Here is a 19,689-nt window from a genome sequence, read left to right on the forward strand (position 1 = left end):
CCTGAGCTCATACAACTAATTTTAAAAAAAGCATAATGTATGTATTATTTTGACTATAACAAATACTCAGATTAAACATATTCTGCTATTTTATCACAGACTACTTTGTTTAACAAGGACTCTCTCCTCCTCACCAGTGTCATGATCAAAGATATGATCAAGAGCCTCACATACAGTACATCATTTGGTCATTGTGCTGCCACAGAATGAATTGTGAGCGAGGCCTCAAAAAAGCTTTATATACCAGAGCAGCAAGAAAAGTTATATATATTACTGAAACAATGTTGCGATTGTTTGTGAGAATGCCATCCACAGCAGGAGGGTTAAGATGGCTTGAGTTCTGTCGCTAACATCATTTTGAAACCATAAACAAGTTGTATATCCCAGGCCTACTCTTCATCATTTCTCCAGCAAAACAGAATGATTAACAGTGTCGAACACCTTTGACAGGTTAATAAACAAGGCAACACAGGTCTTTTGAGAGAGAGAGAATTATTTATCCCATGTGGTCCGGTTTGCCGGGGTAAATTTAACACCACTTTACTAGAAGGACTGGGACCTCACAATTTACTTTATTTACCACTTTATTACAAAGCCAGGGACCTCACAATACGGTACTTAGGTGCCAATACGATATGTGTTGCGATTCGATACTGTGATTTTATTGCGATTCGATGTTCCAAACATATTGCTCATCATATTTATTCTGCAGGGCGTCAAAAGGGAGCCATCAGAAAACACGTTTTGATCAGTCATGGAAATAAAAAGTGCTGAAAACACATTGCCTCCTTATTTTAAAAAGTATACTGGAGTTTTCGTACAGGCACAGCGAACTAGCAATATTGTAGTGGTAGTGGTGGTGATGGTGGTGATGCTGGTGGTAGTGGTAGTCGTGGTGGTGGTGGGAGTGGTGCTGGTGGTGGTGGTGGTAGTGATGGTGGTGGTGATCGTGCTAGAGGTGGTGATGGTGTTGCTGGTGGTGGTGGTGGTAATGGTGGTAGTGGTGGTGGTAGTGGTGGTGCTGGTGCTGGTGGTGGTAGTAGTGATGGTGGTGGCAGTAGTGATGGTGGTAGTGGTGGTGGTACAGGTGGTGATGGTGTTGCTGGTGGTGGTGGTGGTGGTTGTAGTAGTGATGGTGGTAGTTGTGGTGGTGGTAGTGATGGTGGTGGTAGTAGTGATGGTGGTAGTGGTGGTGGTAGTAGTGATGGTGGTAGTGGTGGAGGAAGTGGTAGTGATGGTGGTGGTGATGGTGGTAGTGGTGGTGGTAGTGGTAGTAGTGATGGTGGTGGTGGAAGTGGTAGTGATGGTGGTAGTGATGGTGGTAGTGGTGGTGGTGGTAGTGGTGGTGGTAGTGGTGATGGTAGTGGTAGTGATGGTGGTAGTGATGGTGGTAGTGATGGTGGTAGTGGTGGTAGTGATGGTGGTAGTGGTGGTGGGGGTGGTAGTGATGGTGGAAGTGGTGGTGGGGATGGTAGTGGTGGTGGTGGTAGTGATGGTGGTAGTGGTGGTGGTAGTAGTGATGGTGGTAGTGGTGGTGGTAGTTGTAGTGATGGTGGTAGTGATGGTGGTAGTGGTGGTGGTGGTGGTGGTAGTGGTGGTGGTGGTAGTGATGGTGGTAGTGATGGTGGGGGTGGTGGTGGTGGTAGTGGTGGTGGTGGTAGTGATGGTGGTAGTGGTGCTGCTGATGGTGGTGGTGATGATGCTGGTGATGGCGTACATTTGTGTATGAAGGGGAGTTCCGAAGGCTGAAAACTCCAGGATTCAATCAACAGCTCTAGCCTCTGTCCCAAATTATACTCTATTCCCTATATAGTGCACTACTTTTGACCAGAGCCCTGTGGCACCCTATTTACTATATAGTGCACTGCTTTGACCAGGTACCATAGGGCTCTGGTCTAAAGTAGTGCACTACATAGGGAAAAGGGTCCCATAGGGTTCTGGTCTAAAGTAGTGCACTACATAGGGAATAGGGTACCATTTGGGATTCATCCTTAGATTCTCTCCTCATAGAAGGCTGATTAGAGCTGGGTTTGGTTGTAGTCTGGTTTTGACAAGTTTCCCTCCTTTCACTCAAGAAAAGCAATTAAAAAAAATGAAGGCCTGCTATTTATCCTTTATGCTGTTCTGAGGACAGCCTTTTTTTAAAAGAGTCAGTGGACTAGAGTCTGATGCTTTGCTGTTTTCACTGAGCAGCCTGGGGTTACCATACTTACAAAGAGCTCCCACAGAGAAAGAGAGAGAGAGAGAGAGAGAGGAAAGAGAGCAAGAGACAGAGAGAGAAGCAAAGAAGAGAGTGGGTGAGAACGATAGACAGAGAGAAAGAGATATTTTTTTCCTGTTCATTTGCCCGTGTAAAAGATGAGAGCTGCAGTTCAAATGCTTGTCATGTTAATCCCATTAGGAATAATCCCCCAGACCTAAAATGAGAAACAATACAGATGTGTCAGACAGACATTCTCCCTGAGTTGAAGGCCAGTGACATCATCTAGACCATCCACTAGGAAGGAAGGATCTGATTCAGAGCAGAGAGACACAAAGAGGATACGAGCATCTTGTTGAGTCTCTGTGTTTAGTCACACTCCTAGTATGATACACATATTGTCAGGGTTGGATGTCCTTGACAGGCTCAGAACTCAGATTCTAGCTACAGTAGGCCACTAACTCAACTGAGCTGTTAGCTAGCTAACTTCGTGCACTATTTAGCTAAGTGAATTAAATGGCATTCGCTAGCTAACTTCCTATTAACTAGCTCTCTTGATGTAATCATCAGCTAGCTAACTTCCTATCAACTAGCTCTCGATGTAATTATCAGCTAGCTAACTTCCTATCAACTAGCTCTCTTGATGTAATTATCAGCTAGCTAACTTCCTATCAACTAGCTCTCTTGATGTAATTATCAGCTAGCTAACTTCCTATCAACTAGCTCTCTTGATGAAATTATCAGCTAGCTAACTTCCTATCAGCTAGCTCTCTTAATGTAATCACCAGCTAGCTAACTTCCTATCAGCTAGCTCTCTTAATGTAATCACCAGCTAGCTAACTTCCTATCAGCTAGCTCTCTTGATGTAATCACCAGCTAGCTAACTTCCTATTAGCTAGCAATCTTGATGTAATCATTGTAAATGAATAACACCGTCTCCAAATGCATTTGTAGATAACAGCCAGAGAAGAGGGTGACATTGCAGCTCCAGCTGTCAGTAAAGGGACAGTGTAGACCAGTGGACAGGGCAGGTCACATTGAGGGAGAACATTAGGAAGATATTCCCCAGTTCCAGTCCCTAGAGGGGAAACTTTGAAGACCGAGAGATAATAGCTAAATATTATTCAGTGCTGTCTAATTTTAGAATAATGAAGCCTGTTTCTTTGTGATGTTTTCTGTCCTCAGATATGGAAAGCTTTAAAAGCCTGTTTGTAGATGAAAAGAGAGGTCCCAATGAATGTCACAAGAGACTAACACTTTATCCTATATCCCATGGGTTATATGTGTAGGCCTACCTGTGTTAGGGTTATGGTGTATACAAATGTTGTATACAAAAATACAGTTAAACAGCACACACAATGTATAAACCTATTACAATTGGAGCAGACCAACCCTGCTGGAGGTCTGCTGGGTGTGCAGGGTTCTGTTCCAGCCCTGCAATAACACACCTGATTCAACTCAACAAATCTAGTGAGTTGATAATCTAGTGTGCTATTGCTAGGCTGGAACAGAACCCTGCACACCCAGTAGATCTATTGCTGGTCTGGAATAGAAGTCTCTTCCCCCAGTAGATCTATTACTGGTCTGGAATAGAAGTCTCTTCCCCCAGTAGATCTATTACTGGTCTGGAATAGAAGTCTGCTCCCCCAGTAGATATATTACTGGTCTGGAATAGAAGTCTGCCCCCCCCCCCAGTAGATCTATTACTGGTCTGGAATAGAAGTCTGCTCCCCCAGTAGATCTATTACTGGTCTGGAATAGAAGTCTGCTCCCCCAGTAGATCTATTACTGGTCTGGAATAGAAGTCTGCTCCCCCAGTAGATCTATTACTGGTCTGGAATAGAAGCCTGCTCCCCCCAGTAGATCTATTACTGGTCTGGAATAGAAGTCTGCTCCCCCAGTAGATCTATTACTGGTCTGGAATAGAAGTCTGCTCCCCCAGTAGATCTATTGCTGGTCTGGAATAGAAGTCTCTTCCCCCAGTAGATATATTACTGGTCTGGAATAGAAGTCTGCTCCCCCAGTAGATCTATTGCTGGTCTGGAATAGAAGTCTGCTCCCCCAGTAGATCTATTACTGGTCTGGAATAGAAGTCTGCTCCCCCCCCCCCAGTAGATCTATTGCTGGTCTGGAATAGAAGTCTGCTCCCCCAGTAGATCTATTACTGGTCTGGAATAGAAGTTTGCCCCCCCAGTAGATCTATTACTGGTCTGGAATAGAAGTCTGCTCCCCCAGTAGATCTATTACTGGTCTGGAATAGAAGTCTGCTCCACCTAGTAGATCTATTGCTGGGCTGGAACAGAACCCTGCACACCCAGTAGATCTATTACTGGTCTGGAATAGAAGTCTGCTCCCCCCAGTAGATATATTGCTGGTCTGGAATAGAAGTCTGCTCCCCCCAGTAGATCTATTACTGGTCTGGAATAGAAGTCTGCTCCACCTAGTAGATCTATTGCTGGTCTGGAATAGAAATCTGCTCCCCCAGTAGATCAGGGATCAGTGGAGCAACGTTGGCCAACACTGGTATGGAGTTATTCTTGTTCCACTGAAATTATTATTTGGTAATAATAGCCTACTTGTTGCTACTCAGTGATATATTGTTGTTTAGACTAAGATGTCTCGTCTTTAAATACAAGTTAGTTTATCACTTCCAAATGTTTAAATAAAGTGTTAAATCTTTGAAGTGAAGTCATTTTAAAATTGCTTTAATTGTTAAAGTATTATTCTAAATGAACTAGTGTCAATGTTGATTAATCACATATCACAATCCTGCAATAAAGAGAGGAAGGGAATCTGTCTGTCATGTGTCTGTGTTCCTGTGTTGTTTTCTCAAATGAACATTTCCTTTGTGTCCAGTTGTAAGATCTCCAATCTGTTTTAATTTGATTGTCACTCGGTCTCAGTATATCAGCCATGTGAATCCATTTTGCAGCTTATAATATGACACGCATCACCAATGCAGCCATAGGCCGACAGTATGATGTCATTACTAGCTTTATGGGCATCTGTGATCTGAAGCAGAGAATAGCTAAAACTCACACATTGTTTACATGTTGAGCTATATGTTCTCAATTTAAAATGAAGCCAGTAGACAATGTATATGAGGCAAACCATATACCAGATTTTGTACATGTCTATTAGGTGCTGACATAAAACATTGTTTAGTGCAAATCGAACCCTTCTGTCACAGTATCTAACGAAGGTGGCGCCCCTCCTCGGTCGGGCGGCGCTCGGCGGTCGTCGTCGCCGGCCTATTAGCTGCCACCGATCGTTGTTTCTGTGTCTTTTGGTTTTGTCTGTCTATCCCACACCTGTTTTGTGTTTGTCATTAGTGGGGGGTTATTTAGTGTGTATTTTCAGTTGGGGTTCTCGTGCGGGATTGTTTATCGTCCATTATATTGCCGGGCTGGGCCCCGTGCGTGTTTTTTCAGTGCGCTTATTTTGGGAACGTGTGTTTCCCCTGGAGGACTTCGCCACGCGCCCTGTGCCCTACGGCTATTGCGTTTGCTATTATTATTATTAAAACACAGTTGCTCCGGCCCTCTGTCTCCTGCTCCTGATTCCACATCTCCACTGGTCCTAGACAGCCGTGACACCTTCTAATGTTTGTACAGTATGAAAGTAAGGAGATGACATTTAGGCTACAGGAGATGAGCATTACAGGTATCATATGAGGTTCATTTTATTTCATTAATTTTAGCAATGTTGCTTCCAAAATGATTCCAGTTGGTTCCGTTAGGTTGACAGTAAATGGTTGCTCTATGTATATACTGACGCTGGATAAGCTAGTGACTATGCTAAACCTGATAGCCTTCTAAATCAATAATATGCTGTTTTTATTAACATTTTATTTGCTTTATAATCGTGAGAGAAATTGAACTAGCTAATAGCTTTATACCTAGGTAGCTTACAAGGTTAGCTGACATTTCTCAAAACAAACTTCATTGTGGTTTTGCTACACTTCTTGTCCCTCATGCTAGCCAGATGAACGTGGCCAAAATATCACTCCAAAAACAACATAATATTGATTATGTTCAGCATTGTAGATTATTTATCTCTTCATGCTTCAGCTCATCTCAAAACAACAGAGAAAGGCAGTGAAAACAGCGCGCTGCGGCACATTTTCAACGGGTAAATAGCGTTTTTGCATGGTGGAGACAGACGAGGACACTGGATCGATGAGGAGGACGACGATTAAGAAGCGAGTGAGAAGATGGTGGTGAAATGGATATGGAGCTTGAGATAAAACAATGGGGAAAAAAGTAGTGGAGATGATGGAGGCTGTGAGCCAGAGAGGAAGAAGTGAAGCAAGAGGGTTCATCCGCCCCAAATCTGTCCTGGAAAAGAAGACCGCAAAGTGAGAACACTCACACACACCCACCGACACACACATGCAGACACACACACGCACGTCTCCATCTCCCAAACCATGAGGCCCTATACAGGGAATGGTAAAATCGTCCCAGTTCAAACGCTGTGCAGGAATAATATACATCAGTTGCTTTACAAAAAACAAGGGACCAGAACATTTAAAAGGGGGGAAAACGATGAGGTAAAAAGGAGTAGCAGCAGAGTGAGAGAATACATGATGATGACTCCTCCTCCTCATCTCCCTCCTCTCCCTCCTCCCTCCCCCTCGTACCCCTCCTCATCTCCCTCCTCTCCCTCCTCCTCGTCCCCCTCCTCATCTCCCTCCTCTTCCTCCTCCTCGTCCCCCTCCTCATCTCCCTCCTCTTCCTCCTCCCTCCACCCCTCCTCCTCGTCCCCCTCCTCATCTCCCTCCTCTCCCTCCTCCTCATCTCCCTCCTCATCTCCCTCCTCTCCCTCTCCCCCTCCCCCTCGTCCCCCTCCTCATCTCCCTCCTCCCCCTCCTCATCTCCCCCTCGTCCCCCTCCTCATCTCCCTCCTCCCCCTCCTCATCTCCCTGCTCCCTCTCCCCCTCGTCCCCCTCCTCCTCTCCCTCCTCTCCCCCTCCCCCTCCTCATTTCCCTCCTCTCCATCCTCCCTCTCCACCTCACCCCCCTCCTCATCTCCCTCCTCCCCCTCCTCATCTCCCTCCTCTCCCCCTCGTCCCACCCCCCCTATCCCCTCGTCCCCCTCCTCATCTCCCTCCTCTCCCTCCCCCTCGCCCCCCTCCTCCTCTCCCTCCTCATCTCCCTCCTCCCTCTCCCCCTCCCCTCGTCCCCCTCCTCCCCCTCGCCCTCCTCCCTCCCCCTCGTCCCCCTCCCCCTCGTCCCCCTCCTCCCTCTCCCCCTCGCCCTCCTCCCTCCCCCTCGTCCCCCTTCTCATCTCCCTCCTCTCCCTCCCAATCGTCCCCCTCCTCTCCCTCCTCCCTCCCCCTCGTCCCCCTCGTCATCTCCCTCCTCTCCCCTCCCCCTCGTCCCCCTCCTCATCTCCCCCTCGTCCCCCTCCTCATCTCCGTCCTCTCCCTCCTCCCTCCCCCTTGTCCCCCTCCTCATCTCCCTCCTCTTCCTCCTCCCTCCCCCTCGTCCTCTCCCTCCTCCCCCTCCTCATCTCCCTCCTCCACCTCCTCATCTCCCTCCTCCCTCTCCCCCTCCTCCCCCTCCTCATCTCCCTCCTCCACCTCCTCATCTCCCTCCTCCCTCCTCTTGGGGACTCTGGGGACATGTTGCATGTCATCTCAGCGTCTCACTGTGAAGTGGAGCGGTGATGATGTGGTGGGAAGGGGCAGTGTGTGTGTGTGTGTGTGTGTGTGTGTGCGGGCATGCATGTCTGTGTGCAGCGGTGCGGGGATGATGTGACGGGGCAGTTCAGAATAAAGTCAAGGTTACGGGGTGATGGGGGAGCTAAACACTGTGGCTGTCTCCAAATAAATATATGGATGAGAGAGAGAGAGAGGAGAGGAGAGAGAGAGAGAGAGAGAGAGAGAGGAGAGTGGAAGGAGGGGGAGAGAGAGAGGTATAGGGGAGAGGAGGAAAAGGAGTGATGGGGAGAGAGAGAGAGAAACAAAGAGAGAGAGAGGTGTAGGGGAGAGGAGGAAAAGGAGTGATGGGAGGGAGAGAGAGAAGCAGAGAGAGAGAGGTGTAGGGGAGAGGAGGAAAAGGAGTGATGGGAGAGAGAGAGAGAGAGAAACAGGAGAGAGAGCGAGAGAGAGGTGTAGGGGAGAGGAGGAAAAGGAGTGATGGCCGAGAGAGAGAGAAGCAGAGAGAAACAGAGAGAGAGAGAGGTGTAGGGGAGAGGAGGAAAAGGAGTGATGGGAGAGAGAGAGAAACAGAGAGAGAGAGAGAGAGAGAGAGAGAGAAACAGAGAGAGAGATGGACATGATCTTTCCCTCCCATCCTAAGCTCTTCCAGACATCACATGATGAACTGTCTTTCTCGCCTTTCTCCGAGAGCAGAAACGAGTTCAGAAGAATTACTGTAATCTACAGAGTCAAAGCCTACAGACTGCAGCAGAATTAGTCGCTATTTGTGCATCAGCCTCGCTAGAGATGCTATGTGACTTGCGTTGCATCCCTATGGCCTTTGTAAAAAGTAGTGCACTATTTAGATCAGGGTTCATCAACTAGGTTTGGCATTGTGACAAATTTCTTCTGCGCTAATAGTCGGCGGGACAGAACATAATTAGTATATGGTATTAGCACAATTAATTGACCTACACTACAGATTTAACAACATTTTTAACACATCTGATTAGTACATAATAAATTCAGTGATTACGCTCATAAAATCACCATGCCTCTCTTCAATTATTATTTAGTTATCTATTTCTCTGTGCGTTGATTGTTGGAGAAAACAGGTCTACGTAGCATACTGTAGGCTACACAATTTGTTTTAACGTCAACATTCGTTCAGAACAATTAACTTGTTAGGCAAGACAAAATGTCGCTCTCATACAGTATCAAAAGGTGGATAATGAAAATCGAAGTTTCAGGGTTAGAACGTAGAGTGAGATATGCGTTCATATTGTCCACAACGCCAAGCCAGTGTGTGTCTTATATGTAATGAAAATGTCGCTGTTTGCAAGGAATTCGATCTCAGACGTAATTATGAATCTAAGCATGAAACTTTCAAAGTGGCCTTCGATCACCAGACAAGAGGCCCAACACAGAAACATCGAAGCGTTAACTGCAAGCTGCACGTACAGATTTTTTGGGGACAGACGTATTCTGTCACTTAAACGGGTTAAATCTCCAGTTACATGGAAGAGGGAAAACAGTCGTGTACATGGTGGAGAAAAAAAACGTGAAGCCTTTTACTAGAAAGCTTGAGTTGTTCGATTTGGACTTGTCATCCGGGAAGGCTACTGTACTTCAGCACACTGAAGAAACGAAAAGGCTGAGGGACCAGGCCGCAGCATGGAAGATTTCATCAAGCAGCTGAGGGACAATTTACCCAGCAGTTTTGAAGACTACAGCATGCCCAATGATATAATTGTGTTTGTACGTGATCCTCTCACACTCCTCCCTTGCTAAGAAAACGATACCCTCGCTGGATGTAGCCGGAATTCAAACAGGAGCAGATAGAGCGAAATCAGGGATGCGCTCAGTAGTCCTTGTGTGCGTTTTGGGTGACATGCTCAGAGGAATACAGCCAATAAAGAAACTTCACTTGACAACAATGTTTGGATCAACTAACACCTACGAGTCCGCCTTTTCCTCTATGAACGCAGAACACACTCACGACAGGAACTGGCTTTCACATAAGTAAATCAAGGACTGCCTACGCATCAAAATCACATGCATCTCACGCAAAATCCACAAGATTGTGTCCGAGGGGAAATGCAACTTTTCCCATTGAATGGGTATAGTTGCCTATATGACTGTATTTAGTAAATACTAACATTATTGTGAGTGCTTGTCCAAGGATAGTTAGTTTTTGGCCAGTTGCAATTGTAAAAAAAATACAAAAAAAATAAAATCGCACTTCTATTAGGCCATATATTTTTTGGATGGTGAAAGATGCTGGTAAATCTCATAGCCTACCTCAGCCAGTTTAGTTATTTCATATAGGCCTAGGCTCGGGAAATAAATACATTCCAATGAAGCCCTCTTGTTGTTTGTAAAGTCAAATTAAAATGAAGATTATTGTTTAAATAAATGCATCGACTGGTGTAGGTTTTCTCCATCTGTCGCTGTGCAACACTTGCATAACAAGTGAGCTATATTTTCTGCACCAGGTAGCTGTTCACCTATTTATTTCGCTGTGGTTGTAGCTTTACGTTTGAGCACCACACGAAATGGTCCGCTGCCTGCTTTATTAGTTGACTGTCTCCTGCATTCTCCCTCCTCACGAATGAAATTGAAATGTAATTTTTGCATTATTTAGGTAGTGTAACTTCCTTCGTGGAACATTACATTTCGGAGTTTTTTTTAAAATCTCGTGTCCGATCATTTTTTATTATTATATTCATAATACATTTTGGGGGCTTTTGGGTGGCCAAATATTATTGTTGGCGGGCCAGATTTGGCACGCGGACCGCCAGTTGGGGAACCCTGATTAATCAAATTAAGCAATTGCCTGTAATAACATGTAGCTGTTGAAACCCACCATTAAATCCACCTCAACCAATTATGGCTGGTTCTGTGCAAGATATTCATTAATGTCATTTAGAGAGTTTAAACTGAGTGTTTTTTTAAGACTCGTCCTGCAGCATTAATAGTCCTAGTTTACTAGGCCCAGGGGCTGGTGTGCGTGTGTGAGTGTGTGTGAGTGTTTTTTATCTGTCTAATGATTCCCTCTACTCTTCATTATTCAAACAGTTCTAAGTGGATCATTTGGTTTATTTAATTAAACTAAGTAACACTTACATTAAGTTCCCCTAATAATATGTAACTAAACAGTAATAACTACAGTGGTTAGAGGTATTACTGTGTAACTAAACAGTAATAACTACAGTAGTTAGAGGTATTACTGTGTAACTAAACAGTAATAACTACAGTAGTTACATATGTATTACTATGTATTACTATGTACATAGGTATTACTATGTAACTAAACAGTAATAACTACAGTAGTTAGAGGTATTACTATAACTAAACAGTAAAAACTACAGTAGTTACATAGGTATTACTATGTATTACTATGTACATAGGTATTACTATGTAACTAAACAGTAATAACTACAGTAGTTAGAGGTATTACTGTGTAACTAAACAGTAATAACTACAGTAGTTAGAGGTATTACTGTGTATTACTATGTACATAGGTATTACTATGTAACTAAACAGTAATAACTACAGTAGTTAGAGGTATTACTGTGTAACTAAACAGTAATAACTACAGTAGTTAGAGGTATTACTGTGTAACTAAACAGTAATAACTAAAGTAGTTAGAGGTATTACTGTGTAACTAAACAGTAATAACTACAGTAGTTACATAGGTATTACTATGTATTACTATGTACATAGGTATTACTATGTATTACTATGTACATAGGTATCACTATGTAACTAAACAGTAATAACTACAGTAGTTACATAGGTATTACTATGTATTACTATGTACATAGGTATTACTATGTATTACTATGTACATAGGTATTACTATGTATTACTATGTACATAGGTATCACTATGTAACTAAACAGTAATAACTACAGTAGTTACATAGGTATTACTATGTATTACTATGTATTACTATGTACATAGGTATTACTATGTAACTAAACAGTAATAACTATAGTAGTTAGATGTATTACTATAACTAAACAGTAAAAACTACAGTAGTAAGAGGTATTACTATAACTAAACAGTAAAAACTCCAGTAGTTATATAGGTATTACTGTAACTAAACAGTAATAACTTCCAGTAGTTAGAGGTATTACTATAACTAAACAGTAATAACTACAGTAGTTATATAGGTATTACTGTGTAACTAAACAGTAATAACTACAGTAGTTAGAGGTATTACTGTGTAACTAAACAGTAATAACTACAGTAGTTAGAGGTATTACTATAACTAAACACTAATAACTACAGTAGTTAGAGGTATTACTGTAACTAAACAGTAATAACTACAGTAGTTATATAGGTATTACTATAACTAAACCGTAATAACTACAGTAGTTATATAGATATTACTGTGTAACTAAACAGTAATAACTACAGTAGTTATATAGGTATTACTGTAACTAAACAGTAATAACTACAGTAGTTACATAGATATTACTGTGTAACTAAACAGTAATAACTACAGTAGTTAGAGGTATTACTATAACTAAACAGTAATAACTACAGTAGTTACATATGTATTACTATGTACATAGGTATTACTATGTAACTAAACAGTAATAACTATAGTAGTTACATAGTAATACCTGTGTAACTAAACAGTAAAAACTACAGTAGTTAGAGGTATTACTATAACTAAACAGTAATAACTACAGTAGTTAGAGGTATTACTATAACTAAACAGTAATAACTATAGTAGTTACCATGGTATTATGATGTAAACACATGGTAGTAGGGTTGTAGGGCTATCAGTTATTACACAATTGGAACAGGGACTGTGTAACTGAAGGTTATTTCACGCGAGTAATTACTGATGTTATTACACATTTTCTTGTTTTTTTCCGCTACGCACCTAACATTTTGTAATTACACCCTTTGAAAGTCACCAGCGAATTACCATGTTAATAATAACTCGACTCAAAACTACACTGTTGCCGCCACCCAATCCACATGTGATGTTGATAAATACGCTCGGAGCGGGTCACAACAATTGAACAAGGCACACCCTGTCACAAGCTAGGTTTCCATCCAATTGGCGAGCGATTTTTCGTGTGAATATTCTGAAATCTGCATTAAAACACACCAGTGTTTCCATCCAATTGACTTTGTGACAGATTAAAGACTATGCGTGATAACGTAGATCAATATATTTAAAAAAAAAACCTTTTGCGGTTAAATTCCCATGTAACGAATAACAAATACAAGTTGAGTGGGTTTCCATGTCATTTTCAACTCTACTGATGGTTTTCTCACCCCTCAAAAAGTGCGTAATATAGCGAGTGTGCTAACTCTGTTAAAGGCACCTGCGTCCGAGCCATCAGCGTACTGTACCGGCGTGGCTGCTGGCTAGAGAGAACGTATAGCCTACATGCTGAGATTATTACGGACACAAGAGCCAGATCATTCGTATTTGGCAGCCAAGCATCCACGATCATGTTACCAGAATAAGACCCTGGATATATATATTGGAAAAGAGCAAACAAGCTCACATCATGCTTGCATTTTCCCCACCATGGGAAGTTCATAATCACCTTTTTATTTAACTAGGCAAGCCAGTTAAGAACAAATTCTTATTTTCAATGACGGCCTAGGAACAGTGGGTTAACTGCCTTGTTCAGGGGGCAGAACGACAGATTTTTACATTGTCAGCTCGGGGATTCAGATCTTGAAACCTTTCGGTTACTAGTCCAATGCTCTAACCACTAGGCTACGCTGCCGCCACCTATTTCATTTGTGGGCTAATAAACTGCACGCTTTCCTGACGAGTGGAATGATCACATGACATGTAATCGCGTGACTCCAAGTTTACATCGATCGTTATAATGTTTATTATATAAATATTTGCGCATAAGCTTTTCCACTGACATTTCTCACATAATTCATTTTATATACTCAAAAAATCCTACCATATTTCTTTTTTTTTTGGACATTTGAATCAAGTGAAATGTAAAAACAATGTAGTTACATAGGATATACTTGTAATTGTCATATACCTACACAGGAGCAAGCAACTTAATGTAAATTGAAACCCAATAGGGTATAACCTTAATAACTACTATCTAGTTACAATGTAACAACCTTTGTTACATGTAATGGATTATAAAAATAAAAAAAATGTAACTGTAATCCGCTACATTACCAGCAGAAATATTGTAATCAGATTACAGATACTTTAGAGAAATTAGATTATTAAATTCAAAAACGATGTTTGGTAAAAAAAACTTTGGCACTTTTCTGTTTTCTCAATAGCTGGGTTTCCATCCAATTTGCGACAGATTTTCATGTGAATATTCTAAAATCCGCAAAAGAAAATATGCGTATTTTCCCACCAGTGGGTGTTTTACCAAATTGACTTGCTGCAAAGGTGCACAAAAGTTAATGTACCGAATAAAAATCTAAACTTCAATGTGTTTCCGTCACATTTTCAACTCTAACAATAGTTTTGTCACAAAAATTGTTGCGTTAAATTGCAAAAGGGCATACTCTGGTCTTTGCATGTGCGTTCTAGCCTTAACAAATAAACGCTTGGAGGTAAGGATGGCAGCTGGGGTGTAGCCTACGGGCAATATGGATTCCACTTATTATTGATATCTACATTTACATTTACATTTTAGTCATTTAGCAGACGCTCTTATCCAGAGCGACTTACAGTAGTGAATGCATACATTTAATTTAATTTCATGCATTTTGTTACATAGCGTATTGATGTGAATCATACTGCTGCTCTCTCATTTAGCTTTTTGCACCTTATTGATTGTGCTGGTTGTGGATGGCTGTTCACAAATGTACTGTATATGTTTATTTTAACCCAATAATGGTTGAATTGAAGAAGTTTAAGTTGCCTATAAATCATTGTTTTTGCGACAGCAAGTGAAAAATGTGGTCTTGCAAAAGTTGCATAGTGCAAATCCAGGGCCTGATTAATGCATAAACCTACAGGGGCTGAAGCCCTGGGGCCCAAGGCCATAGGGGGGCATTGAGGCAGATAAAAAAAAAAATTATACATATAAATACATATAAATACATGTCCTCAAAGATGGAAGGAAGGAGGGAGGAGGCGAGATCAGGCGGGACCATTCTAGCCAATGAGAGGGCAGATACGCATGTGAACAACAGGCCATAGAGACAGATAGAGGACTCATCTTTGTATCGGTGTCCTGTCTCTTTGTCCTAACCTGTCCTGTCTCCCTGTCCTGTCTATCTGTACTGTACCTCTGTCCTGTCCTGTCTCTCTGTCCTGTCTCTTTGTCCTAACCTGTCCTGTCTCCCTGTCCTGTCTCTCTGTCCTGTCCTCCTGTACTGTCCTGTCCTGTATCTCTGTCCTGTACTGTCCTGTCTTTCTGTCCTGTACTTTACTGTTCTCCTGTCTTAACCTGTCCTGTCTCTGTCCTGTACTGTCCTGTCCTGTCTCTCTGTCATGTATTGTACTGTCATGTCCTGTTCTCCTGTACTGTACTATCCTGTCTCTCTGTCCAGTACTGTCCTGTCTCTTTGTCCTGTCCTGTCTCGCTGTCCTGTCTCTTTGTCCTGTACTGTCCTGTCTTCCTGTCCTGTCTATCTGTACTGTCCTGTTCTCCTGTACTGTCCTGTCTGATCTCTCTGTCCTGTCCTGTCTCTCTGTCCTGTCCTGTACTGTCCTGTCTCTGTCCTGTCTGTCCTGTACTGTTCTGTACTTCCTTGCACTCATTTCCTGTCCTCTTCTGTCTCTGTCCTGTCTCTCTGTCCTGTCCTGTCTCTCCTTCCTGTCCTGTGTCTCTGTCCTGTCCTGTCTCTCTGTCCTGTCTCTCTTTCCTGTCTCTCTGTTTTGTCCTGTCTACCTGCCCTGTTCTGTCCTGTCTCTCTTTCCTGTCTCTCTGTTTTGTTCTGTCTACCTGTCCTGTTCTGTCCTGTCTCTCTTTCCTGTCTCTCTGTTTTGTCCTGTCTACCTGTCCTGTTCTGTCCTGTCTCTCTTTCCTGTCTCTCTGTTTTGTCCTGTCTACCTGTCCTGTTCTGCCCTGTCTCTCTTTCCTGTCTCTCTGTTTTGTCCTGTCTACCTGTCCTGTTCTGTCCTGTCTCTCTTTCCTGTCTCTCTGTTTTGTCCTGTTTACCTGTCCTGTTCTGTTCTGTGTCTCTCTCCTGCCCTGTTCTGTCCTGTCTCTCTTTCCTGTCTCTCTGTTTTGTCCTGTCTACCTGTCCTGTTCTGTTCTGTGTCTCTCTCCTGCCCTGTACTGTCATGTCCTTTGTATCTGTCCTGTCCTGTAATGTCATAACCTGTCCTGTTCATCTGTCCTGTCTCTGTCCTGTCCTGTGTATCTGTCATGTCTCTGTCCTGTATATCTGTCCTGTCTCTGTCCTGTCCTGTAATGTCATGACCTGTCCTGTGTATCTGTCCTGTCTTGTGTATCTGTCCTGTCTCTGTCTCTGTCCTGTCCTGTGTATCTGTCATGTCTCTGTCCTGTGTATCTGTCCTGTCTCTGTCCTGTCCTGTAATGTCATAATCTGTCCTGTCTATCTGTCCTGTCTCTGTCCTGTCCTGTGTATCTGTCATGTCTCTGTCCTGTGTATCTGTCCTGTCTCTGTCCTGTCCTGTAATGTCATGACCTGTCCTGTGTATCTGTCCTGTCTTGTGTATCTGTCCTGTCTCTGTCTCTGTCCTGTCCTGTGTATCTGTCCAGTCTGTCCTGTCCTGTGTATCTGTCCTGTCTGTCCTGTGTATCTGTCCTGTCTCTGTCCTGTCCTGTGTATCTGTCCTGTCTGTCCTGTCCTGTGTATATGTCTTGTGTATCTGTCCTGTCCTGTGTATCTGTCCTGTGTATCTGTCCTGTGTATCTGTCCTGTCTCTGTCCTGTCCTGTGTATCTGTCCTGTGTATATGTCTTGTGTATCTGTCCTGTCCTATGTATCTGTCCTGTCTCTGTCCTGTCCTGTGTATCTGTCCTGTCTCTGTCCTGTGTATCTGTCTCTGTCCTGTCCTGTAATGTTATGACCTGTCCTGTCCTGTTCCACACGCACTACCTCACACTCCTATGTGGCACATTGTATCTTTGGCAGAAGTAGTTCTCCAACCAATATATGGGAAAGTAAGGATAAGGATTAAACTGGAAGCAAAGGGACGCTGAAAATCATACGAGAATCCCAGAGGAATCCTAGAGGAATAACAGAATAATTACATAGGAATCACAAAGGAATCACAGAGGTATCACACAGGAATCACAGATGAATCACACAGGAATCACAGATGAATCACAGAGGTATCACAAAGGAATCACAAAGGAATCACAGATGAATCACACAGGAATCACAGATGAATCACAGAGGTATCACACAGGAATCACAGATGAATCACAGATGAATCACACAGGAATCACAGATGAATCACAAATGAATCACACAGGAATCACAGATGAATCACAGAGGCATCACACAGGAATCACAGATGAATCACAGAGGTATCACACAGGAATCACAGATGAATCACACAGGAATCACACAGGAATCACAGATGAATCACAGAGGTATCACACAGGAATCACAGATGAATCACACAGGAATCACACAGGAATCACAGATGAATCACACAGGAATCACAGATGAATCACAAAAAAGGAAAAAAGTGTTTTTTTTGTAACATGATAGACATTACCTTGTGCTGTTACTGCGTGTAATGACTACTGCATTATAAAAAAAACTTTCAGAACTGTGTTGATAAACTGATCAGCAAGCCGCTTGAATGAGCCAACACCATTGTCCTCAAACAGACAGACAGTCAGACAGACATAATGCTATTGGTAACACAAGGACAGAGGGGCAGAGACCAAGTCTGCTCTCCTATCCATCTAGTCATGATGAAATTCTGGAAGTCTGGCGGTAGGGAATCAGTTCCTTTGTCCCGAGCATGCAGCATGGGGCCTTGTGATTGGCTGGGCACGAGCTCATCTACAGAACATGCTCCCCACATTGCCATAGTAACTGTGGGAGGCTTCTGAGACTAAGGCCAGGAGTACCAGTCAGGACTGTGTGCCCGCTAAGCATGTCAACCGATAAAAAGAGAATATCTTGCATGCATACACACACACACACACACACACACACACATACCCTCCTACTCGGCGACGCTCTTCTCTCTCTTTCATCTTGCCGAGCTACTAAATGTCTCTGTGCCATCTGGAGTTTGAGAAGGAAAAGAGCTTTCAGGAGCCGCTTTTATTTTAACGACAAGACTGTGCAGATCCTCATTCTAATCAAAGATCTCCATCTACTCATGATATCACCGTACACAGCGGGGAAACTTCCTGCTCACTGTACTATACAGGCGTCAAACAACAAGAGCAGGATGGGAATCTATTCCAAGAACAACACTATCCCAATGTCACCCCTCCACACGCATGCAAGCACACACAGCAGTATGTATGTATGCATACATCCCATTGTGTAGGTGTACAAGTCCATTCTTCTTGTTGCCTAGTCCAGTCCACTAAGTCCATTCCAGTCCAGTCCAGTACAGTATAGTGCAGGTCAATTCCAGTCCAGTCAGAGACTCAGCACAGTACATGGTTTGGAACCTACCTTCTCATTCATCACCATCACAGCCAACTGTGTGTGCATGTGCATGCAGTCAGTTAAGAACATTAAGAACAAATTCTTATTTACAATGACAGCCTAGGAACAGTGGGTTAACTGTCTTGTTCAGGGGCAGAACGACAGATTTTTACATTCGATCCAGCAACCTTTCAGTTACTAGTCCAACGCTCTAACCACTAGGCTACCTGCCGCCCCAGTGTGTCCATACAAGTTTCTGTGTGTGTGTGCGCGTGTGTGTGTGCTTGTGCATGTGAGCGTGCGTGTGTGTGTGCGTGTGTGTGTGCGTGTGCGTGTGAGCGTGCGCGTGCGCGTACGTGTGTGTGTGTGTGTGTGTGCGTGTGCCTGCGTGTGCCTGCGTGTGTGTGTGTGTATCTTTCACCATCACAGTACTCACCAGTGTGCAGTATGTCTCAGGTGGGTCTCCACAGGTGATATTGGGCGGGTCCAGGCTGACGGTCAGGTACTTGGTCATGACTGTAGCTTCTGGTTGACAGGCCATGTAGTCCCACGTTAACCCTTCCTCTGTGTAGATCCGACTCTTACACACGTCATAGTGGGACCAAGCAGCTGGGTATTGCTGCATGGCCACACACACACTCACGCACACACTTACACACACACACACCGCCTGCAGTGTCAAAATCTCCGGACAACGCATCGCAGGTTTCTCCTTTGTCCGTCCTATCGTGACAAAGTGGCAGGTTTTTACTGTCCCTTTGTACTCACACAAAGAGAAGATGGACTGAAAGAAGATGGACAGAAAGAAGATGGACAGAGAGAAGATGGACAGAAAGAAGATGGAAAGAAAAAAGATGGACAGAAAGAGAAGATGGACTGAAAGAAGATGGACAGAAAGAAGATGGACAGAGAGAAGATGGACAGAAAGAAGATGGAAAGAAAAAAGATGGACAGAAAGAGAAGATGGACTGAGAGAAGATGGAAACAAAGAAATGGACAGAGAGAAGATGGACAGAGAGAAGATGGACAGAGAGAAGATGGACTGAGAGAAGATGGAAACAAAAAAATGGACAGAGAGAAGATGGACAGAGAGAAGATGGACAGAGAGAAGATGGACTGAAAGAAGATGGACAGAAAGAAGATGGACAGAAAAAGAGATGGACAGAAAGAGAAGATGGACTGAGAGAAGACGGAAACAAAGAGATGGACAGAGAGAAGATGGACAGAGAGAAGATGGACAGAGAGAAGATGGACTGAAAGAAGATGGACAGAAAGAAGAT

At 43.4% G+C, this 19,689-nt stretch overlaps 1 protein-coding gene across 3 annotated transcripts in view; it reads right to left on the reverse strand.

Annotated features, from left to right (window-relative positions):
• The window catches only part of LOC115157587 (netrin-G1-like), a 145,269-nt gene extending 126,044 nt beyond the window's left edge, over window positions 1–19,225 (reverse strand). For all 3 annotated transcript variants that reach the window (XM_029705969.1, XM_029705970.1, XM_029705971.1), the window contains exon 1: window positions 18,846–19,225. In XM_029705969.1, the coding sequence (XP_029561829.1) occupies window positions 18,846–19,109 (264 nt within the window). In that variant the 5' untranslated portion in view covers window positions 19,110–19,225. The remainder of the gene's footprint in view (window positions 1–18,845) is intronic.
• Between the last annotated feature and the right edge of the window lie 464 nt (window positions 19,226–19,689).

This window comes from Salmo trutta, chromosome 21, assembly GCF_901001165.1.
Source record: "Salmo trutta chromosome 21, fSalTru1.1, whole genome shotgun sequence".
Taxonomy (NCBI): domain Eukaryota; kingdom Metazoa; phylum Chordata; class Actinopteri; order Salmoniformes; family Salmonidae; genus Salmo; species Salmo trutta.